This window comes from Juglans microcarpa x Juglans regia, chromosome 1S (genome assembly GCF_004785595.1).
Source record: "Juglans microcarpa x Juglans regia isolate MS1-56 chromosome 1S, Jm3101_v1.0, whole genome shotgun sequence".
Lineage (NCBI taxonomy): Eukaryota > Viridiplantae > Streptophyta > Magnoliopsida > Fagales > Juglandaceae > Juglans > Juglans microcarpa x Juglans regia.
Window position 1 is genome coordinate 19,996,423 of NC_054595.1, and position 26,404 is coordinate 20,022,826.

Sequence of the window (26,404 nt, forward strand, 5' to 3'; positions counted from 1 at the left end):
TTAACAGCTCCTATCAAAATAAGCCACGCATGAAATTCTATACAAGATGAAATAAAGCTGGTCTCATATGATAAAACCATCTGAAGCATATTTCTTTTGAGAAGAGAAACGTCTCAGCCTCCTTTGAAATTTGACACCAAGTCTGTTGTCGCAATATTCATTTATGATAAAAGAGAATTAAGGAATCACAATATTATTGCAGTTTTTTATTTTTCTTGGCAACTCAACATTATTGTAGTTGCATCCATTGTGCATACGGATAATGTTTGACCCACAACCAGTTCATACAGAGAAAATGTTAGTTCTTTGTTGGAAGGGTAGTTGGAGTTTGCACATTGTTTCCAGACTCCTGAGCTAATCTCACTCTCTATTTGTAGAGTTCTAACTTCTAACACATTACCTCCAACCTGTAAATCCTCTATCACCACAACTAGGGAATCAAACCTCATATATTTCCGACAAAGATTCTGATGCTGCAAACACTAATGGCTTCTGTACCACCGCCAGTTGTCCTTGTCTTCGTCTGCACGCTCAGTCTAGTCCTGCTTGCTCACTCTGTTCCTTTCATTGTCTTAGGTAATTTTTACCATTCTTCTTCTTACACCCTCAGTTTTTTTGGATTGTGAGCATTTTTTTTTTAGAGAGAGGAGGAGAGTCACAACTTGGGATTAAGGAGTTTGACGAAGATTTTTTCACTGGGAGAGGGTGAGTGCCAAACGGAGAGGGAGAGAGTAAGGGGGCTTCGAGGAGAAGAGAAAGGGGGGGGCACAGATCAAAAGGAGGGATCAAGAAATTTTTTTTGAATAAATATAGATAGAAGTTACTGTTAGGAGTAACTATTTTGTACACATGATGTGACATCATCTAAACCACACATCTCCTATATCTAAAATAAAAAAATAGAGAACTAAAAGCAGCCATATAGTAAGTATAAAGTGTACACTATTACAACGTTTATCAGTTGTTATGTAGACATATGAGTTGAAAAATGAGAGCTCTACGTGGTAAACACCTATTGAAGGGCTATTATTTGAAGAAATCAGACCGACCGGGGAAGTTTTTCCCTTCGCGAAGAAACCCACAATTAAAACTGTAGTAATTAATTTTAAAGAGTCGTTGAGGAAATATTGAAAAGTGACCTTCCAACCCTCGAGAGTGCACCGACACGTCGTCGTCTGATTCAGTTAGCGCGTCTGCATCGACGACTGCTCGTCTGCTCCGTAGCTAGCTTCTGCTTAAAGAAACAGCAAGGAAATCACACTATACAAAGCTATACTTTCTACTGCTTGCTTTGCTACTTGTTCGAAATCGAAACCCCCCACCCTCTCCAACCACCCGTTTTCTGCCACAATGCCAATGGCGTCCTCACCTCTTTGCCTTCTATTCCTCCCTCTGATTCTTTCCTCCATTCTCTTGCTGAATCACCCTGTCAAATGTGATGGTAAGCACCTCTTTTATCAATATTAATCTGTTTCTGTAAACTTCTATAGATGGGTTTCGTTCTATTATGCATTTATTATTTGGATAACATCTTCTCATTCGAGGCTACTGACTAAAACTGTGGTCCCTCATGTTGAATCAGTTCCATGATATGAGATTTAGGATTCAGCAGCTTTAAATATTTTGTTATGAAAGCTTTCATTGTCTTGAGAACCCAATGCCCATGAGATCTGATTATTACCGATTGATCATGGTTTAGATCCTGGTTCTATGTTATTTTGGTTTTTGCAAATTGGTGTTGGTAATTTGTACGCTTTGCTTGTTTTTTTTTTTTTTTTTTTTTTTTTTTTGTGTGAAAGCTATGTCTTATATGCTTCGATATTTATATGCAATAGTAGAACCGGTTCATGGAGGCTTATGCTTACTTGTGCCAGAGATCTGAGGTGATCTAGATTAAATGTTGTTTTAGTCATGTTAGAGATACATTTGATTTACTGATGGATAGTGTCCTTTAAGACCACGGGAAAATGCACACTCTGACCCTTTTCAGATGATTTTTCTATTGTTACCCGATTAACTGCATCTCAAAAATTAATTAATATATGGTTTATCTCCACTTTATTTTTATTTTTTGGAAAATATATCGTTAGTCTGCACTTTGTGGAATTAAATCTTAGGTCATCACGTTTGTTTTTTCTATGTTACCTATTCCGTTCTTGCCTCACAGTATCCATTGGTCGTTATACTCAATGGAAAGTGGTAGTTTAGAGCGTTGGAATTGCTGAAATCATAAAATTAGATGCCAAGGCCCTAGGAAGGCAAAAGGAGAAACTTAACGTATGTGATTGTGACAAGGGAAGGCCTCACAGGACTAATACATGGGACTTGCTTCCTGTAATCTGGAAATGCCCCATTCACAATGTTGTGAGATATTGACATCAACTTTCTTTCATAACTGGAATCTCGTCGTATGACTACTCCATAGCACTATTTTCCCTCTTACCATTTTTTTTATAGGTAAAAGAACAATTTTCCTGCTTACCATTTAAATTATCAGAGTTTTCGAAAGCAATGCTTCTGCCTTTTCCCCCCATTTTGGTGGGGAATTGGGGTGGGAATGATGATAGTGCATCCCTTGCTTGGGTGTGATAATGTCAATTGTAACTTGTGAATTACCACAATGAAATGGACTGGTACCAATAGTCAAAAGGCAAGCTGCCAGTCCAAGTAACATCTCTCGATAGCCTAAGAACAGGGTGAGAAATAGGGTCTGAGTTGCTCGTTTAGATATGCTATATCACAATCTATTGGAATGCAAAATTCAAATGGTTTCGTGTTTTTTGAAAAATCTTGGATTTTCAAGTTGTAACAAAATATATAGAATATGATTTTTCATACTTCACCAACTCACCCTGTCTGGAAAAGGAAAAAGTTCTACCATGCAAAGATTACAAAATACTTGATTCAAAATGTGTTTCCTTGCTCTCTGGAAACACATTTCCAGTGCTAATCTAATGTGAAACTGCTTCTCTAAAGGACAAAATGGAATAGGCTGTTTAGTACACTTCTTGCCTGACCCAGGAATATAATTGGTTTAGATGCAATTACGCCCTGGTGGGAGGACTTGAAATTCTATCAAAACTTATGTTGGTCAAACTGCTGCTCGATCAACTTATTAAAAAAAACTGTTGCTTGATCTTGCAGCAAAGGTGCGTTTTCATGGAAGCATAGCCTTGTGGAAAAAATGTTAATAAGTTAAACTGGTTTCCAGCTGAGCTTACTTAAGCTTGCCGTTCTCATTATTATTTTGCTTTAGAGACCTATGATTGTTTTTGGTTTAGCTCCTCCTTTAGGCATATTGGTCATCACTCTACATTGCTTCCAGTTCACAGTATGCCACATCATTACACACCCCAAAAAAATGCCAAACATTTATAATAGATTTGTTTCTCCAAAAAAAATGCATGAGTAGCAGAGAACTGCAGTTGAGAAGTTTTCAATGCAACTAATGTTATAGATATGAAGACAGTAAATTCTAACAGCGCTTTTGCTTGAAAAATACATAATTGACTGGCCATAGAGTGTCATAATCACGGATCTCTCTCTCTCTCTCTCTCTCTCTCTCTCTCTCTCTCCCTCCGGACACTGAACTTCCTATCCTCACCATTTTCCTGCAGATGAGGAAGATAATCTTTTCCAAGGCATCAACAGCTATCGAGCATCCTTGAACCTGACAGTTCTATCCACTAACGATAATGCAGAGTGCCTTGCTGAAGAAATAGCTGACCAATTCAGGAATCAACCCTGTACAAACACCACAGGTTCCAACACTGTACCGGGCACTGAACCTCAATTCTCTGACTACCCTGTACTTTTAGCCAAATGCCATTTGAATGTCTCCAACACACAGGATGGGGCTATAATGCCTTCTTGCGTACCCAACTTAGAGCCAAGTCTTGTCCTGTCTAACTTCACTAAGTCCCAGTACTCGGGAAATCTCAATGACACTAAGTATACAGGAGCCGGGATTGACTCTAAAGGTAATTGGATCGTTGTTGTGCTTACAACAAGCACATCCACAGGAAGCTTTGCCCCTTCAACTAGTGCAGCCGGTTTGGTTTCCAGAATTGGTTTGATCTGCCACTTGCTGTTTTTCCTGATGGGTTCTATTTTGCTGTTGTAAACTATGCTGTGAGTCTTTCACTTTTCCAATATAGAGAGATATTGGGGGGGGGGGGGGGGGGGGGGGGGGGGGGGGGGGGGGTGGGGTGTTTACTGAATACAACCTATTTGGTGGGGAAAATATGAATCCATTCCTTCATTGGTTGACCTGCCTTCCTGTGATAGATAGTAGAATGTTTGACAGGACTATTTGAAGGGAGCAGATTTGTTGTTGTCATTGTTGTTGTTGAGTCATGCACTTCTGGGTTTTATGAGATGAGACTTGGAGAATCTACAACTTATTCATTGCAGTTTATCAATGTAATTTGGCGTTATGGCTTTTGATCCGTTTTTTGAAAACTTTTTGAGTTAAACTTATTTTTTCTCGGCTTCTACTGATCTAATTCCTTAATGCTTTACTTGGCCACAGAGTTGACCCCAATACTTAAATTATCTTCATTACGGACTATATTTCTCACTATTGACAATCCCATTCCCAGTTTTCCTTCATTTATTTCCCCCAAATTGAATCTGTCAATTAGTTATTTTCTCAATCCCAATGTAAACCGGGGTGAATGGAGGGGCAAATGTTAAGCGTGCTCATCCTGTGCATAAATGGTGTAACATGCTGCTAGTAGACAAAACCACATGAATATCGTACTTCGATTAAGACGCCCTTAAACATGATAACATTATTGAACGGTATAGAAAATCCCCCTGTTCTACAAATTTATATTGGACCATTAAAAAATCCACTGGATCCTCTTCATTTATGAGGCTTCCATGCATATAGCCTTGTAGGTTTCACTCTCGTGACTGATCTAAGTGTTCTTTAGTCTGGCGCGGGTGACAAACAGATACCTTCTAAGTGCAAACATTAGGACCCATGTTGTCTTTGTGATCTTCTCCTTTATCATCAAAAGCAACGCCGAGCTTAGCACTGTCTTAAGTATTTGGGCATTTAATCCTTTGAAGAAACCCAGTATGCCTTCTCTTTTCCAAATGGCATAGAGTGCACCTGAAACTGTCTTCTGGGTTTTTTGTTCAGCTTCTTGGTTTTCATCTTCATCCGACTCTGCAGCCTGAATCATGACCTTACACCTGTTGGCAGTTAAAAAGGTTTTAATGAAGTAGTAAAGAGGCGCACATAAGTGTAATGCATATTCTCTTGTCAGATCTGCCGTTTTTTCTTGTAAAAATTTATGAAATGTTGAGTTTTTTAAGTGAAACTTTTGTTAAAAAATAAAAATGATCAGCATGAGGTGTACAAATTGTCGAGAAACAATGAGCGAATTAATCATCCACCTGATAGCCGGGTAAGTCAAGCAGGTAGCGACACACTTTGAAACTGCACCCAGCACAAAAGCAGAGAAGGCAGAAAGAGCTTCTGGGGATGACTCTGTTCCTGTTTTAGGGCTCGGCTTCCCCATTAGCAGCCTCTGTTTCAGCTGGTCAAATACGGTGTACTGTGCAACACACATGTTCTAGTTTCAGCTTAATTTGTCATATCTCGAGACTCAAGTAAAATATTCCTAGTACTCAATATCACATCAAAACTTAAATCATATGGCCAAGAATAGGTGTCACGGTCATCGGTCTATCCCCATCAAAACTCTCAGAAAGAAACAAATATTATACTTGTCATAACCAATAATTCACACGAGACAGTGAAACCAACCATAATTCACGAGAGCCATAACCATAATTCACACAAGAGCCATGCATCCGACCTTTATACTGGACTGCACACTCAATTACCTGGATAGACGGGTTTGATGTCAAAAGAAGAGAAATGCCAAGACCATCAAATGCCTCGCTCCAAGTGGTCTCCGAAAGAGTCTTCCAAAGTCCTTTGGCTTTTCCAAACTCACTTGTCTGCATCCTCGAGGATGCTGTATCCAAGGGCTGTAAGGTAAAACCAGAGATTAGAACATCTAACCATTGAGGATCGGAACTACAGCAAAGATGTATTTTGTCATTAATAGCTTTGTATTTTTATCAAATCTTTTAATAGGTGAGGATCACAGACTTGCAATTACTCCCCTTCATAGTATATTCAGTCACCCAATTTTAGGGAAAATCACAAAATAAATCTTCTTTCCATGTAGTGTTTGACGGCCCCATGTCAATGTAGCCGCCCAACATGCATGCCATATGTCTGCGACATTGATCTGACTCACTTTGAGAGCTCAGTGAACAAAGTTCAAGCACCAGGTAACTTATAAGAACCCCTCAACAGGAAACTTAATCAGAAAATACAACTAAAGATGTTTTCTTATGAAAAGAAAAGGGTCAATATGTAATTCACCTGTGTCACTATTACCGTACAAGCCCCAGCAGCAGCAGCAATAATCAAATTTGCTCTTGTTCCGATGGTTTTGTTTCCACTTTTCTCCAAGTACAACCTTTTGAAGAAGCTGTATCCATAGAAGTAAAAGAACTGTGAAACAAAGGACTGCAGGTTCTTTGTCCCAAGGCCCTGGTATAATGAAAGCACCTGTCGGGTAGAAATTGCTTCCCATAAAACATCAGAAATATTCCTGCACACGCCAGAGGAATTATATGAATAATTTTATTTGACGTATGGGCCATATGGATTAGCCATTGAATACTGCTACTGAATACACTGTTGAAAAGTTTAAACTGAGAAGACAGAAGTTCATATATGATGAAACATTGGATGCACAAACTCATTGCAAAAGTCAACTATGCTTCTTTTCTGTTGTTTAAGATGACAAGTTCAATCTGATTCTTTTTTTATTTTTTATTAAAGGCGGAACCATTAATCTAAAATCCCTAAAACTATTGAATACTAATTTGGTTTAAGTCTTTAACCCTTGGGATTATAACATTCCACCACGTTTTCGAATCCGATATCCACAACGACCCACTCTATCGACATTGACCTAATGGTAGTGTAACGTCTCAAGGAAGGCCCAAGCTATCTAGACCTATATTCCAAAAGAATTAGTCAATGATATACTTGGAATCTCATTGGAACCATTATAAAGGGTAATAATTTCACATTCCCAAGTAATATAAAATCCAATACACCAGCTGCCCTTATCATGCATATGTGGTATCACAATCTCCCCCTCTTAAACTCTCGACGTCCTCGTTGGGCAAGTTCATTGTAGGTGACACAACTCAAGTCCCACAGAAACATTTCTGGTTGAAATAGACTCTAATACCATTTGTAATGCCTCAAAGAAAGCCCAAGTCATTTGGACCTATACTCCAAAAGGATTAATCAATAATACAAGTAACCATTATTCTTTTGGTTGCTTCACTCATTTATTAGTATAACTTAACACCATGTTTATGCATAGTATCAAGACATTTTAATTTAGCCATAAGTCGCCCCCTTTGTGACTTGAACTCATAATGTGATCCTTTTTTTGATACCAATTATAGGTCCAATCAAATATTACTAACAATGAAATGGATTTCACTGAACTACTACTTTTTGGGGAAGTCAAACCTCAGTACAAATAAAAACTCTTCCTCCCTAATAAATTAAAAGCCGCCCCTATTTACAGAATGCCAATTAACAACATTTTGCATCTGTACTCCTACGGATCGACGCATTTACCAAACATAAGACATGTTACATGATAAGATAACAATATTTACATGTCCCACCACTGCTAAACTGCTCCACATTGAACTAATTCTGGATGGAGATCGTTATCGTGCAGCTTCAATCACTTAGAGCTCCCCTTCCTTTTCGGTAACTGCCTTCCTATTGCAATTTCTTCACCATGTGTGCCTTCCGTGTTCAAACTTCAAACTCATTCTTGCATGTGATAGCAACCACATCAGCTCCTTCTTGGTACTTTGGATTGGGCCTACCCCGTCATCGTGGCCTAACATTATAATTACCCTTTAGTATCTTTTATTTGGATGACCATTATCCCCACAGTTATTATAAATGAGACAAACATACTCTCATTTGAATTACATATGACTAGATTGAGATCTGTAGGGTGGTGGGGAATTTGACCGCCTTGTATTAGGTGAAGAGAAGGGGGTGGTAGGGCGTGCTTGAACCTACAATATGACCATTATGAGCTATACGTTTCAACCAATTAAACTATAAGCCCCAGCAGATCGCTACATGCTGTTCGCTCAAATTTAGATTTGTTGTGTAAAAAACGATGACAATAAAGTAAATTCAAACACGGGAAAACAAGCAATCACACACGACACAATATTTAAGTGGTTCGACAAATTGCCTACGTCCACGGGAGCTGCAGAGGATTTGTATTACTTGAGGAATCACAATACAATGTATGTAGAACGGCTACTGTTCACTCTCATACCGTACAAGCCATAAAATATCACTATATATATGTTATGTGGCGGAAACCCTAAATTCAGCAGAATTAGTGATGTTCGCTCGAGCGGCGTGTCGAGCCCGCATCAAGCGAACCTGTTTCCCGCAACTGCTCGAGCCATGTGTCGAGCGGCTCCTCAAGCGAAGCTCTCTGACTTCCCTCCGCTCGAGCCATGTGTTGAGCGGCTCCACAAGCGAAGCTCTCTGACTTCCTTCTGCTCGAGCTGTGTGTCGAGCGGTGTCGAGCGAAGCTCTCTAACGTGCCTTTGCTTGAGCGGTCTGTCGAGCTATCTTTGAGCGAAGCTCTCTGACTTGTATTTGCTCGAGCGGCTAGACGCTCCGCTCGAGCGCCGTGGACCAGACTCCAAATACTCAACAATTCTCCCACTTGGAGACTGGTACACCTATAGTATCGCCCTCTGCCTCAAACATGATATCCTCCACCTCTGCAACTCACAGCTCCTGTCTTCATGCAAGAAGACCAACTGAAGTTGCGCACAACTTCAGTTTCTCAAGTGTAACACCCTTTGTCAACATATCAGCAGGGTTCTTACTTCCACAAATTTTCTCAAGTAGCAACTGTTCATCATCTAACAATGATCGTATATAGTGATACCTGATTTGAATGTGTTTAGTCCTGGAATGAAATGCTGGATTCTTGGCAAGGAATATGACACTCTGGCTGTCACTGTAGAGAATGCCCTTCTGATTCTTTTTACCCAATTCCTCCAAAAAGCCCTGTATCCAAACCATCTCCTTTGCAGCTTCTGAAACTGCAATATACTTAGCTTCTATAGTAGACAAAGAAACTGTCTTCTGTAGATTGGAACCCCATGAAACTGCAGTACCATCCAGAGTGTAAACAAACCCTGTGGTACTTTTTCTGCTATCAGTATCTCCAGCTAAATCAGCATCAACATAGCCTTGCACCTCTAAGCCCTCTCCTGAGAAACACAAGCACGTTTCTGAGGAGCCTTTTAGGTACCTCAAAATCCACTTCACTGCTTCCTAATGTTGTTTTCCAGGGTTACTCATGTATCTACTCACAACTCCCACTGCATGGACAATATCTGGTCTAGTGCAAAACATAGCATACATAAGTGAACCAATAGCTGAGGCATAAGGGACCTTACTCATATAGTCTTGTTCCTCTTCTGACTTTGGTGCCTGATCCTTGCTGAGTCTAAAGTGACTACCCAAGGGTGTGCCAACGGACTTGGCCTTGTCCATATTGAACCGGTTGAGTACCTTTTTCACATACTCAGCCTGTGAGAGTCTCAACGTGCCTCTGACTCTGTCTTTGACAATTTTCATGCCAAGGATTTGCTTTGCAGCTCCTAAATCCTTCATTGCAAAATGCTCTGACATCTGCTTCTTCAGATTATTGATCTCATCAATATTTGCCCCTGCAATAAGCATGTCATCCACATATAGCAACAAAATAATGTAAGAATTGTCAAACTGCCTGACATAGCAGCAGTGATCTGCCTGACATCTGATGTACCCTGCACTGCACATGAAACTGTAAAACTTCTTATATCACTGTCTAGGAGCTTGTTTCAGGTCATACAAGCTCTTCTTCAGTCTGCAAACTGAACCTTCCTTTCCCTGTACCACAAACCCCTCAGGTTGGTGCATGTAGATGTCTTCTTCAAGATCTCCATGAAAAAAAGCTGTCTTCACATCTAGCTGCTCAAGAAATAGATCTTCAATAGCAACCATAGCCAAAACTAACCTGATGGTTGTGATCTTTACCACATGTGAAAAGATCTCAGAGTAATCAATGCCCTATTTTTGCTGAAAGCCTTTTACAACAAGTCTGGCCTTGTATCTCTTACTGCCATCATGCTCAGTTTTTATCCGGTACACCCACTTGTTGTATAAAGCCTTCTTCCCTGATGGAAGTTCTGTCAACTCCCATGTCTAATTCCCTAATAAGGAATCCATCTCATCCTTCATGGCCAACTCCCACTTGCTAGAATTTTCATTTTGCAAGGTTTCTTGATAACTCTGCAGTTCTCTACCATCTGTCAATAGAATATAATTCAAAGTAGGTGAGAAACGCTATGGAGGACGAATAGTCCTAATTGACCTACGAACTGCAGCTGTAGGAGTGGACGGCGCTGGATCTGATTGCGGAATAATAGGAATGGGTGCACTGTGCCCACTCTCCCCGTCACTCATTTCCCTACACTGCACTGTGACCTCTGGTAGATCATCCAAACTCACAAAGTCAAACTCCTGAGGAACTGCTTCAGCAACTGTGCTAGACTTGTCCTTGTACATAATCTTCTCATTGAAGATCACATTCCTGCTTCTTTTAATTTTCCGACCCTAATCATCCCAGAAACGATAGCCAAATGCCTCGTCTCCATAGCTAATGAAATAACATTTCCTTGACTTAGCCTCAAGCTTACTACGAGCATCAGAATCAATAAGAACATAAGAAAGACAGCCAAAGATTTTAAGATGAAAAAATTTGACCTCTTTCCCTCTCCAAGCCTCCTCAGGCAATCCACAATCCAATGGAACTGATGGCCATCTGTTTATCAAGTATACTGCAGTGCTAACTGCATCTGCCCAGAAAGTAGGTGGTAAGCCAGCATGCAGCCTCATGCTTCTAGCACGCTCATTTATGGTTCTGTTCATGTGCTCAGCAACTCTATTTTGCTGTGGTGTCCCAGGAATGGTCTTCTCCATTCTGATACCCTGAGTAGCACAATACCCCTTGAACCCACCATCAATATACTCACCACCATTATCATACTTTAAGCATTTCAACTTCAAGTCTGTCTCTGTCTCAACCATGGCTTTCCAAATTTTGAACACATTAACTACATCAGATTTGTGTTTAAAAAAATAGACTCATACCTTCCTGCTGTGGTCATCAATGAATGTAACATAGTTTGAGAACCTCCAAGAGATGCTACTGGGGAAGGTCCCCACACATTAGTGTGCACAAGATCTAGTCTCTCTGACTTTAGTGTTCTGCCACTCTTCAAGAAACTGACCTTCTTCTGTTTCCCCATAATGCAACTCTCACACATACTGAGATCAACTGACTTCAGTTCTGGTAGCTTGCCTCTAGACAGAAGTTCTTTCATGCCCTTTTGACTCATATGGCCAAGCCTACAATGCCACAAATCTGCTGTGCTCTCTGCAACGGTAGCAACAATAGTGTTATCCAAACCAGTAGTCATATAAAGTGTACCAGTTTTCTTACCTCGAGCCAGTACCAATGCCCCTTTGGTGACCTTCCAGGTGCTATTTGAAAACACCACTGAATGTCCACAATCATCAAGCTGCCCAATAGAAATGAGATTCTTCTTCAACTCAAGAATGTGTCTGACCTTTTGTAAGGTTCATTTGTTCTTGTTAGGAAGAGCAATATCAATATCTCCCATCGCTACAACATTCAAAGCCTCTCCATCAGCCAAATACACATTTCCAAAATTACCTGTAACATAATTCTGCATTATCTCCCGATGGGAATATGTATGGAAGGAAGCCCCTGAATCAAGTATCCAGTCATCAACTGGACTATGAACTGCAAGTAATAGTGCATCCTGTACTTCTTCAGTTACCGCATTAGTACTATCATTCTCGGTCTTCTTTGGATTTCTGCAATTCTTCTTTATGTGGCCAGCTTTGCCACAATTCCAACAAGTTGCCTGCTGGCCAGGCCTTGACTTGCTCTTGCCCCTGTTCTTTGATTTTGATCTGCCTCTGTTTGAGTTCCTGTCTTGTGCTCTCCCCCTAGAGTCAACATTCAATGCTGAACTCGAACCTGAGGTCTCGCCTGAATCTTTCCTGCGCACCTCCTCAGCCAAAATCAAATCACGAATATCATCATATTACAACTTTGACTTACCGGCAGAATTACTAACAGCCATTCTCATGGCTTCCCAACTATTTGACAGTGATGCCAATAGTATCAATGCACGTATCTCATCATCAAATTCAATTTCAACAGACGACAATTGATTTGTGATAGTATTAAAATCATTCAGATGTTGTGCAATAGATGTACCATCTGCCATCTTCAAATTAAATAGCTTTTTCATCAGATGTACCTTGTTATTTGCTGACGGCTTTTCATACATACCTGACAAAGCCGCTATGAGATCCGCAGTCGTCTTCTCCTTGATAACGTTGTGAGCAACGGATCTCGACAGGGTTAATCGGATAACCCCCAGGACCTGTCGATCCAACAGGGTCCAATCAGCAACTGACATGCTGTCTGGCTTCTTCCCCAACAATGGAAGATGAAGTTTATTCCCATAGAGGTAATCCTCTATCTGCATCCTCCAGTATCCATAATCCGTGCCATCAAACTTCTCGATCCCCGATACCTTCACTTCCTCTCCAGCCATCGTTTTTTCTTAGACCCGAACCTTGGCTCTTGATACCAATTGTTGTGTAAAAAACGATGACAATAAAGTAAATTCAAACATGGGAAAACAAGCAATCACACACGACACAGTATTTACGTGGTTCGGCAAATTGCCTACGTCTACAGGAGCTGCAGAAGATTTGTATTACTTGAGGAATCACAATACAATATATGTAGAACGGCTACTGTTCACTCTCATACCGTACAAGCCATAAAATATCACTATATATATGTTATGTGGCGGAAACCCTAAATTCAGCAGAATTAGTGATGTTCGCTCGAGCGGCGTGTCGAGCCCGCATCGAGCGAACCTATTTCCCGCAACTGCTCGAGCCATGTGTCGAGCGGCTCCTTAAGCGAAGCTCTCTGACTTCCCTCCGCTTGACCCATGTGTCGAGTGGCTCCTCAAGAGAAGCTCTCTGACTTCCCTCCGCTTGAGCTGTGTGTCGAGCGGTGTCGAGCGAAGCTCTCTGCTTGCCTTTGCTTGAGCGGTCTGTCGAGCTATCTTTGAGCGAAGCTCTCTGACTTGTATTCGCTCGAGCGGCTAGACGCTCCGCTCAAGTGCCGTGGACCAGACTCCAAATACTCAACAAGATTCTTTATAATGTATACAAGTAACAACAATGCAGCAAATATTTTTGCTTCCAGGGTATGCTAATGCGCTTTAAGGTTCTTTTAATGAATTACACGCGTCTTTGACAAACCAACCGAACTTGAAATTGTTCAGTTTCTTTTCCCCAATGTTTAACTTCAACTATATACAGAAACTGGCAATGCTGTGGACTTCTTCACCCCAGGGAACCCTCCCTCACACTCTCTTTCTCACTCTCTGAAAAGAAAGAAGGGATTATGCTAACAATTCCAGCAATAACAAACAAACAAAATGCTCAACCGTTCACAAAATCAACAAAAATACCACCACAAAAACTACAAAAAGTAGGAACCGACGCTAAGAGGCATATTGATCATAGTAACACAGCAGATTTTACCACTTTCCTTGGATCATTGTCACTCTGCACCGTGTCATCCCAATATTAATCTTATCAAGATTTAAGTCAGTTTAACCACCATACCCACAGACCATAGTTCTAAAAATATCTAATGAGTATGAATTGCCGTCACATGCCCAGTAGATATTTGAGGAACAAAGTCCTGAACTGCTGGGAAATCAATCACAGATAAGTGAAAAATAATTAAGCAAAGAGGCCTAGTACAGGGGAAAAAAGAAAGAAAGAAAATTCCGCAAACAGGTGCAAGGAAACTAATCACATTAAACGAAAACATGAAAATAAGCAAAACCAAATATGAAACAAATAAACATATACCTAGATGACCCAGAGGACAAAAGGAAAACAGAAAAGGGAAAAGAATTGACCTGTACTTCTGCTGATGGTGAGTTCGAACTTCGGCTTGATACTTGGTCTTACAGGTATCGAGAGGGTACAAGACGGTGGTGCTAACCAGAGCTCCAATGGCCCCCGATGTGGCCTCCGACAAAGACTCCAGATCAAAGCCCATCTTTAAGGCACATATAATCAGAGGAATGAAAAACGAAGCTAGGAGATCGAGGAGGCGCACGCATCAATGAAGTTGAGAGCTGGGCATGCTATAATAATTGTAATCTGCAGAGCAGAAGAAAAGGAGCAACTGACGCAGCCGCATACAAAATTGGTTGGATTCACTGTTGCGTATCTCTTTGGGAATCGGAAAGTCGGAAACTTTCAACGGGATGGCACTTTCTCTCTCTCCCTGATCGTTTTAACGGCTTTTAACAGCTGATACTACATGTATAAACGAATAGCATACGAGAAAAGCAAATTGGCGTGATTTCATATATTAAGTTGATTTGTAAAATTATTTTTATTTTAAAATAGATTTAACATATTATATAAAATTATTTTAATTTATAAATTTAATTTTATAATATTTTTTTTATGATTGTAATACATGTATATATTCTCTTGTGACAAGACGAAATCTACCTTAGACTTAAATTTTAAAACTATCTATTAATTCAATTAACCTTAGCAAGTTTGTACCGATAATTATATATTTATAATTATTTTAAATTAATTAATATAATAATATTTTATTAAAAATAATTTCAATTTTATATGACTAACCTTTATTTTAAACAAAATTGTAAAATATTCATAGAATAGTTATAAATTTATCATTTTACCTATAAGTGAGTGTATACTTGGTCTTTTTAAAAGAAAATAGTATAGTGAAAAAATTAAAAAATAAATGCACAAAAGCCTCTGTCAATTTATCATATAATTGCAATAACTCCAAATTTATTAATTTCGTCTATTACTTTTAAATTATTAAAAATTATAATCCTATTCCTTTTCAATTTTCATAGAATTAGATTGAACTAGACTATTTTGAAACAAAAATGTTCTGTGTACGCATAATGCATGAATTAGAAATACGTGTCATGTTGTTGACGACTCGTCAACAACATTGTTTTAAATCCATTTAGATGATTATTCTGTTTTATGCATTAAAATAGAATATTTCGATATCGCTATGTTATGATGTGTAGTTTTGAGATTAATTTTATATGTATATATAAACAGATAATTGATAGAATAAATAGATGTTATCTGTGTATCATGTATGTGTAAATATATGGAAGAATTTATCGTTTATAAAATAAATATACATTGAAAATATTAAAAAAAGTATAGATGTTGGTATTAAAAAAATTACAGACTTAAGTTGAGACAAAGAAAAAAAAAAGATCAAGAGAAATTATAAAAAATAATAATATTTAAAAAAGGAAGAATGACTAGATATATTTAAAGTTAAAAAAAATAAAAATGTATAAATACCTTTTAAATTTTAGAATTACGAAAATGTCATCCAAACTTAAAAAAAATTATAAAACTGCCATTAAAACAGTTTTCAGATAGGGACACAAAATATTTATATGGTATAAAAAAGGGGGCCGGTAAAAAATGTTGTTATATATCTTTTTTAAAAATAATAATTATTTTAAAAACTATTATAGTTTATTAAGTTAAAAAAAATACATTTTACACGATAAAAATACATCTTCTAATTTTAAAAAATCATTTAATTCGACGGAATTGGAATATTGGTAGAAACTGAGTAACTTTTGGTTTTGATATTCTTTTATTCTATACAAAAATCAATGAAGTGTGTAATTTATCTTTTAATTTTCTTCTTTAAAATATTTCTTTAAATTTCATTTATGTTCTATAATAATTTAATAAAAGGCCAAAAAATCTAAATCCTATTTACTTATTTATTTTTAATCAAGTACTAGTAGTAGTTCGTTTAAGGAAACCAAGGTCCAACGTACAAAAAATACAAAAGACTGAAAGAGGAAAAAAAAAAAAAAAAAAAAGCCATACGGGAAATTTCATTTTAGTTATTTATTTATTTTTGAAAACTGATCCTCGTCGCCTTTTCCCTCCTTCAAATTTCCACTCTCACTCGTCTCTCTCTTGATCTCTGTCTCTGTTCCTGTCTCACACACCAAATATAAACGTTACTGAACCCTAGCCTCAGCCTCTCTCCGAACTCCGAACGTCTCCTCCAACTAATCCACAAAACCTCGGGAACCGGGACGCTTAAACCAATGCAGGACATCCTCGGATCGGTTCGTCGATCCATGGTGTTCCGAACCCCAGGCGGGGACGATCGAGGGTTCGGTAGTGGCCTGGTCGACAAGATCGGCTCCAGCCTCCGGAAATCTCGAATCGGTCTGTTCTCGAAGCCGCCGGTCCGGGCACTACCTCCGGTTCCTAAAGACGACGCGCCTCCGATCCGGTGGCGCAAGGGCGAGTTGATAGGGTGTGGTGCGTTCGGTCGGGTCTATATGGGGATGAACCTTGACTCTGGAGAGCTGATCGCCGTGAAACAGGTCAATCATATCCTATGCTAAATGTAAATTATTCAAGTGGTTTTTGCGGCGTGGTTTATGGATTTGATGTTGAAGTTTTGGTCGTTCTCTTTAATAGGTCTCGATTGCGGCGAACAATGCTTCAAAGGAGAAAACACAGGTATTGATCTGGTATCCATAAATTTATGTTTTTGCAGTAAGTGGCGTTATTCTGTCTCTTTCTGGAAAAAAAAAAAAAATATCATTTCCAAATGCCAAGCTAATTTTACCTAACTATATCGTACCTTTGTGAAGATTTTTTGTTTAATTTTCCAAACGAGAGTATTTGATTTGAACTATATTGGATTCTAAGACAATCGGTTTCTACTTCACAATTGACTAATTTGATTTGTTTTTAATCTCATTAAATAGGCTCACATTCGAGAATTGGAGGAGGAAGTGAAACTGCTGAAGAATCTGTCTCATCCAAATATTGTTGTGAGTATGCTGTTCCGTGCTTTTGGTGCGATTGATCTAGTTTCTTGTTTTGCAAGTGTTTTCTGATTTTGTTGTCTCTTAGAGATACTTGGGAACTGCTAGAGAGGAAGAATCGTTGAATATCCTGTTGGAATTTGTTCCGGGTGGATCTATATCATCACTCTTAGGGAAATTCGGATCCTTCCCTGAGTCTGTAAGTAACTGTTACCATGTCATTTAGAGGTTTATGGTGTGTGCGTGCTTGTGTTCTTCTGAGCAGAGGTTTCTGGTGTTTAAATCATTAACACTGCTTCTTGAAATTGTTTGCCAAACAGGTTATAAGAATGTATACGAAACAACTGTTGTTAGGCCTTGAATACCTTCACAAGAATGGAATTATGCATCGGGACATCAAGGTACCTCCCATTTCCTTCTTAAAGGTTCGAAGCTTCTTGTTCTCTCTCTGTTTTTCTCAGCTCATAATTGGCATGTTTCATGTAGGGTGCAAACATTCTCGTCGATAATAAGGGCTGCATTAAACTTGCGGACTTTGGTGCATCCAAGAAAGTTGTTGAGTTGGTATGCAATTGTTTTCAAACTCCACATCATATATCACTCTTTCAATTGATTTAATTTTCGGATAAGTAAAGATTTTGTATAACCTTACAGGCTACTATAAATGGTGCCAAGTCAATGAAGGGTACACCATATTGGATGGCTCCTGAAGTCATTCTACAGACCGGGCACAGCTTGTAAGAACAGATACAAAACTATTTTCCAAATTATATTAATCTTTTTTGTCATGACACTCCTAGATTAAAAAGGCGTAGTTCACAATCAATATACCTTTCCAAAATAGATATTAAGAATCCTTTTAACCATCTGAAATAACAGAACAGGGTTTGTTAATTTGGACACCGAGTAATTGGAACAAAACATGCACATATTGTTGTTGATCATCATGTTATTTTTAACATTGAAAATATAGCACACTGCTGAAATTAGTTGGTTTTGTTTGAATTTTTTGAATTATTTTTCATCTATTATTTTACTTTTTAAAAAGTGTCTTGATATTAAAGTTTATTAGAATCTAAGAAGCATGAGAAGAATTCTTTGCAAACCTTCTTTTTCTAAACTTCATTTTGGACAAAATATCTGTGCTCTAATGCAGTATAGGCTCTTCATTGCCATTTTTCTGTAAAAACGGAGGAAGAAAAAAAAAAGTATGCATGTAGTCCTTAATTATGATATTTGGACCTCATTAGCTTTGAAACATGTTTTCTTAGCTCTGCTGATATATGGAGTGTTGGATGTACTGTAATTGAGATGGCTACAGGAAAGCCTCCATGGAGCCAACAGTATCAGGAGGTATACACTTGATGCTAAATAAACTTACTGCCTCAGTTTATGCAAGTTTGACTGTAATTTCATGAGTCAATGTTTGTTCTCCCAAGAATTTTCAGAAAAAGATTTGATGTTTCTCAGGTTGCTGCTCTTTTCCATATTGGGACAACTAAATCTCATCCACCCATCCCTGAGCATCTCTCTGCTGAGGCAAAGGATTTTCTGTTAAAATGTTTACAGAAGTATGTCCATTGTTTCCGCTTTTCCCCCATTTTTATGTTTCTAATCACTCCCCTCACACTCACGTTGTATTAGTAGCTGAGACTTTGAGTCTAGTTTTAGCTGTAAATTTAATTGTCCATTCCTTATGATTTCTGCCAGTCAACTTTTCTGCTTAGTAACTCATGCACAAATCAAATTGTGATGGCAGGGAACCTAACTTAAGGCTCGCTGCATCAGACTTGTTGCAGGTAATCTCTAGATAATGTTCTGTATCAAGTGTTCATAGATTAAGCAGCAATGATACAAACGTCATAATTACATGCCGAAGTATATAAGTACGCATGTGTGAACTATCCACTTTGAATCTTAATATTACTGTTGTCAATATATATATATACATTCACCTAGACAGAGTAGTAGTTTCCTTATAATGATGTTTATGCTAATTTGCAGCATCCCTTTGTCACTGGGGAGTACTGGGAATCTCAGCCAGTTTGCACTTCAGTTGTGGTTGGTATATTTGCAGTAAGCTATATAAGTTTGAATTCTTGTTCTTTTGATAAACTTATCCCATACTTAATTCTCATTATGTCAGGAATCTGGAAGCCAGATGGTAACACCCGGGATGAATCTTAAGAACTCGTAAGATGTTTAATTTGATGTTTGTGGAACATTTTATTATTGCTGGAAATGTTGACTATGAAAACAATACTGCCGTTACAGCACGAATACTGGGATCAGAAGGTCAATGTGCACAGGCTTAAAGGATGTCTGTGAAATGGGTAGCCTGAGTTGCTCAACCGTGTATCCTCTGAAGTCCTTAAGAATGGGATCATGGGGAGCAAGTAATGGTGATGACGACATGTGCCAAATAGATTATGAAGATGATCTTGTGGTTGATGCATCGGTAAAGCTCAAATCCATTTTAGCATCTGATGATTTAAATAAGGTAATGAACTGTTCTCATGTCCTTGACTCCTTGTGGTTACGATGCTTATAATTAGTTTCACTAATCACGGGCAGATCTCTTTCATTTAAACTAGAGTTTCAATCCCATGTGCGAGCCTACTGATGACTGGCCCTGCAAGCTTGGTGGAAGTATAGACCTAGAGAGAAGTGGAATGGACTTATCCCCTAATCAAACTACCGCTAAGGCTACTGGCAGCCCTGGAATATCAGTTAAGGCGGAGAATGACTTCACATTTCCACGTGGGCCAATTCCTGCTGAGGATGATGATGAAGTTACAGAGTCGAAAATTAGAGCCTTCCTGGATGAAAAGGTGCCTTGTCCTCAGAGATCTTTCTTTTGTGAAGGGCTGATGATATCTTTCTGTTATAATCTCTCATTCTTCATTATGTTGTGTGTTGTTACGTTTACATGGATAGCAATATGATACGGTAACTTGCTTTGTAAAACAACATTAGGCTTTAGATCTGAAGAAGCTGCAGACGCCTCTATATGAACAGTTCTACAGCACAATGAATGTGGCTAGTCCTCCTGGTGCAGTTCAAATGGCAAATGGTGAAATTGCTTTGAATATGTTGACTTTACCTCCTAAAAGCAGATCACCCAATTGGGCACCCAGCAGAAGGCTCTCATCAGTTGTTGATGCTACCAATGATACAAGACTTGGGAGCCAAACCAAAAATAAACTAAATGCTAGTAGAGTGCACGATCGAGCCCTACAGGAAATTCAGACACCTCAGCCTAGTGAGCGGAAAGAGCTACTTCTTGATGCTCAGCAGGAATCAATTATTCAAAGGTTCAGTATATGATAATTGATGCATATTTTAGCTCATGTTTTCTACTTGTGTTAGCTCATCATTTAACCAGAGATTGGAAATGTCTGCAATGGCAGCTTCTCTGAGAGACAAAGGAAGTGGAAAGAAGAGCTTGATGAAGAGCTTGAGAGGAAGCGAGGCAAGTTCACATTTTCTTCATATGATTATAATCTTTAACTGCTCTTCTGTTGAGTTTTTGCTGGATCCACATGAGTAGGAGAAGAAGGGTTGTGATAACAAATCTGTTAAGGAAAGCGCAGAGAGGATTTTTTTGTGATCGTTGGCAGGGGTTTTAAATATTAGTATTCTAGAGAAGGAATGGGTTCTAGTCTTTTTTTCTTGGCCGGATTTTGACCGAAAATTGATAGAAAATTCCAAGAGAACTAGAAAGGAGAAAGGATGGACACCTAAAATACGATTCTAGGTGAAACATTCTTACAAACGGCTTCTTCATTGAATAGAAACCATTACAACCATATATGTGCATACTGACACTGTAATATAGTTTTGGAATAATTATTTGTGGGCAAAACTAGCCTGAACTCTGGAGACTGCTGAGACTAAGTCGGTTTTTTCATCTCGAACGTGGTTTTTTTTTTCAACCAACCTTGGATAAAGTTAACAATGGAAAGTGCATATTGCAGAAATTTTGCGCCAGGCAGGTGCAGGAGGGAAGACATCGTCTCCAAATGATCGGATTCTTAATCGACAGAGGGAGCGGCTACGTTTTGCATTCTCAGGCAAATGATAGCATATACCTCTCACCTGTATCTATACTGCTGTTCAATGGAAAAAGAAATGTGATTTTTTTTCGTTGGGAGTGGTCATGTATGTAGTAGTATTATTACCGGTGCAATGGTGTCTGGTAATACATAGTGGTCGCATTGCCAAATCTGCGTTAATGGCAGGCACTGCCCGCAACCTTCCAGCGCTGTCCCAGTCATTCAGCACAAAATGTCACATAAACAGGATCTCATCTTTATATGATCCTTTTTTTTTCCTTTTCATTTTCATTACCCCCCAATGCCCATCTCCGAATTAAGGTTGTGTATTTTTTTTTTTTTTTTTTAAAGGTTGTGTATGTTATTGCGGGATATGGAGCACACTAACTTTTTGAGTTTATTTCCATAATATATATGATGTTTACTATTTATTATAGACAAGCGACCAATGGTTATTAATCACTGTAATTGTCTGTCACTATTGCAAGACAGTTTTGCGGTTCTCTTCACTTGTAAAATTATTATTCTTATTTAATTTAGTTTTTTCATTGTAAGTATTTACGGGGAATCAGAAAAATTATAATATGAAAGTGGGTTGTTTAGAAGAAATATTATTTTTCTTCTTGAAGTTTAGCAGATTGATGTAGCATAAATAAAAAATAATAGTGTTGGGTCAAGAGCAATGCCCGAAAGAAATAGGCCCGGTTTGGATATAAGATGAGATGAGATATTTTGAGTAGTAATGAGATATTTTGAGTTAAGATGATGTGAGATAGTTTGTAAAAAAATATATGTTTAGATAGTGAAATGAGATGAGATGAGATAGTTTTGACTTTTTGAGATTTGATAAAGGAAAATATTAAAACCACAACTGGGTATTTCCAACTGGGATTTGGTTTTTTTTTTTACCTAATGATTAAGTAAGTATTTTTTATTGATGTTGTGAATTTTTTTTTAAAATATATTTAAAAATGATAAAAAAAAATGCATAAAAAAGTTAAAAAAAAAAAAAAGGAAACACACTGGACCCCCACGTGTGGGTGTAGAAGCACTCTTTGATAAAGGATGAGTCCTACTAATGATTGAATAATAGTTACGAATATATTAATAAAAATAATATTTATGAGTAATTAAAAAATCTATTATAAATAAATTTAAATCCCAAAATATATTGAGAAGTTGTTGGCCGAAATTACTCTATAATTCCAAAAAATATTTTTTCTTTTTTAAAAGATATTTTCTTAAAGATATTATTATTCTAAAAAAAAATTTAAATCCCAAAATATATTGGGAAGTTGTTGGCAGAAATTTAAAATTTCTATTTTTTAAAATGTATTTTTATCTATTTATTGTTCTATATATAAGAAATTCGTCATTTTTTTATTGTAATTATAAATTATAATAATCTTGATTGTTTTAATAAATAAGTATATGAATTATGTTGTAGATTTGTTTTAAATAATTTATTAATTCGAATTTTCTAATAAAATCTTAAAATGCACTTTCATTCAATACTCACAAAATTATCAATTTTTTTTTGTGAAAATATATTATTCTAATAATGACTTATTGATTATTCTATTTTAATCATAGATGAATTTTTTTTTTTTTACCATGTGGGATTCTGTTTACTGTTTATGTTAGAAAGTAATGAGATCTGTTTGAAAACTTATAGATAAAATAGAGATGTGAAATTAACCGTTTGGATAGACAAAACTTTTTACAAATTGGGCCTTATTCTCTGACGGGCCGATTATTCTTTGCAAGAGGCCCCGACCATCATGTCCAGTGAAAATCGTCTTCAATGGTAGTCCTAAGAAAGGCCATGAGTAACAGGAAAGCGAAGCTATGATGTTTAAGCCAAAAATAATAATTCTTTTATTATTATTATTATTAGATAAATAAATAAAGCATCCATGATGTTTTTGTTAGATTTGATACGCATGTGCCTTGACTGACGGCTAAAGCGTGTCTGTCTGTTCTTCTGTTCGAAATGTTTTAATTACAAATTAGAGATTATTGTATAAAAATTGATAAATTAAATTATAAATATATTTTTATTATAAAATAGAACTAATAATATATATGACATATGAATTTATAGATTAAATTTTATAGAATCTCTCTTCCAAAAGCAAAAAACTTGTTCAAAAATTGTGGAAGGGCACCGACTGATGATGATCAATATGTTTGTTGAAGTCAAAGAAACCATGAGTTATGATGTAGAATATGATTGATGTGGGTAGCCCAGGAACATTGAGCCGTACCAGTCACCTAAAAATGGCTCCTGGGCCGCCTTATACTTTTTCACTTGTCTGCTGCTGCACACATACAGAACCGACAATTGGATCCTGCCTCAGCTTCGTTTCACTATCCAAATAAAAGAGTTTTGCTTATTTAATTATCAAAAATATAATACCTATTACATTATTGTAGATCCACTTCAATAGTGTGCACTACAATAGATTTCATTTATTGTGACGGGTGAAATCGTCACAAAAAATAAACAAATCGTCACATAAGCTTTTTGATGACGGTTTGAAACTGTATCCACCACCGTCACCAAAAAGACGAAAGATGTCATAGAAAGTATCATTGTAAATCTATTTCAATAACAGAAAATAAAAATAATTAACTTAGAAGTTCTGGATAGTTTTGTAAGATTGAAATTCAATTTTTTTTTTTTTTAAGTAGCATGCAGCATGCTTACATACGTTAGTTGATTTTAAAATGTATTGTAAAAAAAGTTAAAAGTGTATCATAACAATTAATTTCCATATATATTTTTCTATGACAAACAAAATCTCCTAAAATCCGTCATGTTCCCCCAATTAATACAACTTTGACGTAACCTATAAGCATTCTTAGCTAGCTAGCAGCTTGTTTGGTCTCATGTCTCTGTTGAGGTCAAAGAAAGCAAAAGGCTAGTGATCCTTGTTTAATCTTGCCTGATTTTTTAATACATATTTGCGTGGCAGAAAGAAAGTTATGGGAAATATTAAACAGAGAGAATGAGATTTTAATTATATTGAATCATGAGAGGGCTGAACTTTGAATGATAAGAAGGCCGTCTAAAGTGCACCCATGGTATGGAAAAGATGTTTGGGTGGCTGGCATGTCTGTCTCGCTTTATTTGTAGTGACAGCAGAACTTGTTGACGTGAAATATCTACATTCCGGGAGATCCGAGATGATCAAAAAGTTTAAGAGAGAGAGAGAGAGATTCCAACTTCAACTCCGTCGTTATTCATGTGTTTTCATGAGTTTAGAGACCAATAATGTCCCATGTCCACGAAGTTATGTTTGAATTCGATCCATACATACATGACATGATTATATATATGTTTCGTTTTTTTTGATCTGTTATGTTTAAAGGAGAAGCAGGAGGATCAGGTGATCATAATTAACACTTGAACAATATCAGGTTCATGGTCATATCAGCCTTTGAATGTCATGTGATCGATCGAGTTCATGCTTTTTGTCGATTGATGTATGATCTTTCATGTACAAACCTTCCAAGTAATTTTGCCAACTTGGTCCTTCCGGGCATAAAGCATGCATGCTGTAGTTATTAAAAGCTGGTAGGACGTTCTCTTTTACGTCCTATTCATCACACGTGGCAGTACGTATCCTTCCAAGTTCCAATCATCACACGACACAACAGTACGTACACGATCATATTTAATTGAAAAAAAAAAAAAAACTCATCGATCACTTCCATGTCATGCAATTAATCCAGTCACACATACACACACACATACATATATATATATATATATATCACTCTTGATCAAGATCATGAAGTTTGAACATTATAAGTTTTTATGTCTCCGTGTTAGAGGGTTTCCTTGATGGCTACCGTATAGGAATTTTATTTGTGTACGTAATTTGAAATGGACTGTACATTAATATATAGTTGTACATATGAATACCAATAGAAAAAAATATAAATGAAATGGACTAAATCCTAATCAGTCAACCCATCGAGTTAAGGGTATAAATTAGTCATGCTAGCTTAGCTTATCCATACACGCATGCAAGTCGTGTATGATAGAGATCAACAAGAGGCCGCTATCACAAATTCATAAGCCATAGTTTATAATTAGATTGGCTTCATTATTAATGCTTGTTTGCTATAAATCATGAGATCCTCCTCTCTCTCTCTCTCTCTCTCTCTCTTCCCTTTAAAGTCCTAATTGACTAAAATCTACATTTTTTCTCATATTATTAATGAAGCACATTTTTGTTCACACGACTATATAAGTGTGTGTGTGTGTGTCCAAGATTAGGTGCATGGGGTGTTTAGAGTATGATGGGTACGTATAATAGCTTTATGTACCAAAGGCGGTTCCTTTTGCTGGTGACGCCACAGGTTATACCTACCAAGACTAATTAAAACCCACCAAGATAATTAACAACAAAAACAAGCCAATTTATGATGCATATTATATAAATTTTTAAAAAAATTAAAAAAAGAGAAACAAATAGAAAGAATGAAAGAAAAAAAAGGACAAAGAAAAACATGTACCGGAAAAAAATTGCAAGAAAGAACAAGTTAAAAAACCAAAATTAAGAATTGAAAAAAAAAAAAACATCAAAGAAAGATTTAAACAAAAAAGAGGAAAAGCTAGCCCTCCACGACCATCATCATGCTTAGAAGATATCTCTATTGAGTTATGTTACATATAGTTACTTTTATGTATGTTTTATACACTCTATTGATATGATTGGTCAAAATAATTATTTTATATTAAAAATAAGTGACGTAATTAATTATATTAATAGAGTGCATAAAAAATATATATACAAATGACTATACGTAAAATTTTTGATCTCTGCTTACTTGCAATATTGTAGGGGAATAATTTCACCCTCCGATGGGTGATAATTGGCCCTCCATGCTGCATGCATCGTGCAAAAGATAAATGTTTCCTAATTAATATGCATAGTACTGTTTGATATTATGGATTATATAATATTTTTATTATTGCCTTTATATATATTTATATTTTTCTATGTTTTAAATTTTCTAAACACCTTTTTTTTTTTTTTTTTAACTTTCTACTTTATCTATTAGAAATAACATGTGGTGTTTTAAAACCATGCATGCACGCCTATGTTTTCCTCCAAGTACGTAATCGATGGCATGGATAATGATCTGTGGTTTGTTTTTAT

The 26,404-nt window shown here is 37.1% G+C and overlaps 3 protein-coding genes across 4 annotated transcripts; 2 read left to right on the forward strand and 1 right to left on the reverse strand.

Moving 5' to 3' along the window:
* Positions 1-1,126: 1,126 nt before the first annotated feature.
* LOC121246810 (uncharacterized GPI-anchored protein At3g06035-like) lies at positions 1,127-4,449 on the forward strand. Its single transcript, XM_041145096.1, has 3 exons — positions 1,127-1,441; positions 3,618-4,176; positions 4,213-4,449. Exons 1-2 carry the CDS (start codon positions 1,351-1,353, stop codon positions 4,121-4,123), a joined length of 597 nt encoding a protein of 198 aa, XP_041001030.1. The 5' UTR covers positions 1,127-1,350; the 3' UTR covers positions 4,124-4,176; positions 4,213-4,449.
* A 313-nt stretch (positions 4,450-4,762) lies between these two features.
* LOC121246812 (peroxisomal adenine nucleotide carrier 1-like) lies at positions 4,763-14,598 on the reverse strand. Of its 2 annotated transcripts, none has more exons than XM_041145099.1 (5): positions 14,206-14,598; positions 6,410-6,641; positions 5,860-6,006; positions 5,407-5,549; positions 4,763-5,202 (listed from the first exon to the last, which is right to left on the reverse strand). In XM_041145099.1, exons 1-5 carry the CDS (start codon positions 14,346-14,348, stop codon positions 4,923-4,925), a joined length of 945 nt encoding a protein of 314 aa, XP_041001033.1. In that variant the 5' UTR covers positions 14,349-14,598; the 3' UTR covers positions 4,763-4,922. The 2 variants fall into 2 exon arrangements, with proteins under 2 accessions (XP_041001033.1, XP_041001032.1); XM_041145098.1 differs by having other exon boundaries at positions 5,407-5,567.
* Positions 14,599-16,218: 1,620 nt separating this feature from the next.
* Positions 16,219-21,666, forward strand: LOC121246813 (mitogen-activated protein kinase kinase kinase NPK1). The gene is made up of 17 exons (XM_041145100.1): positions 16,219-16,725; positions 16,823-16,864; positions 17,116-17,181; positions 17,264-17,374; positions 17,496-17,576; positions 17,662-17,739; positions 17,830-17,912; positions 18,447-18,528; positions 18,646-18,746; positions 18,935-18,974; positions 19,180-19,236; positions 19,322-19,368; positions 19,450-19,675; positions 19,770-20,006; positions 20,152-20,489; positions 20,586-20,647; positions 21,153-21,666. Exons 1-17 carry the CDS (start codon positions 16,441-16,443, stop codon positions 21,254-21,256), a joined length of 2,040 nt encoding a protein of 679 aa, XP_041001034.1. The 5' UTR covers positions 16,219-16,440; the 3' UTR covers positions 21,257-21,666.
* The last annotated feature ends 4,738 nt before the right edge of the window (positions 21,667-26,404 follow it).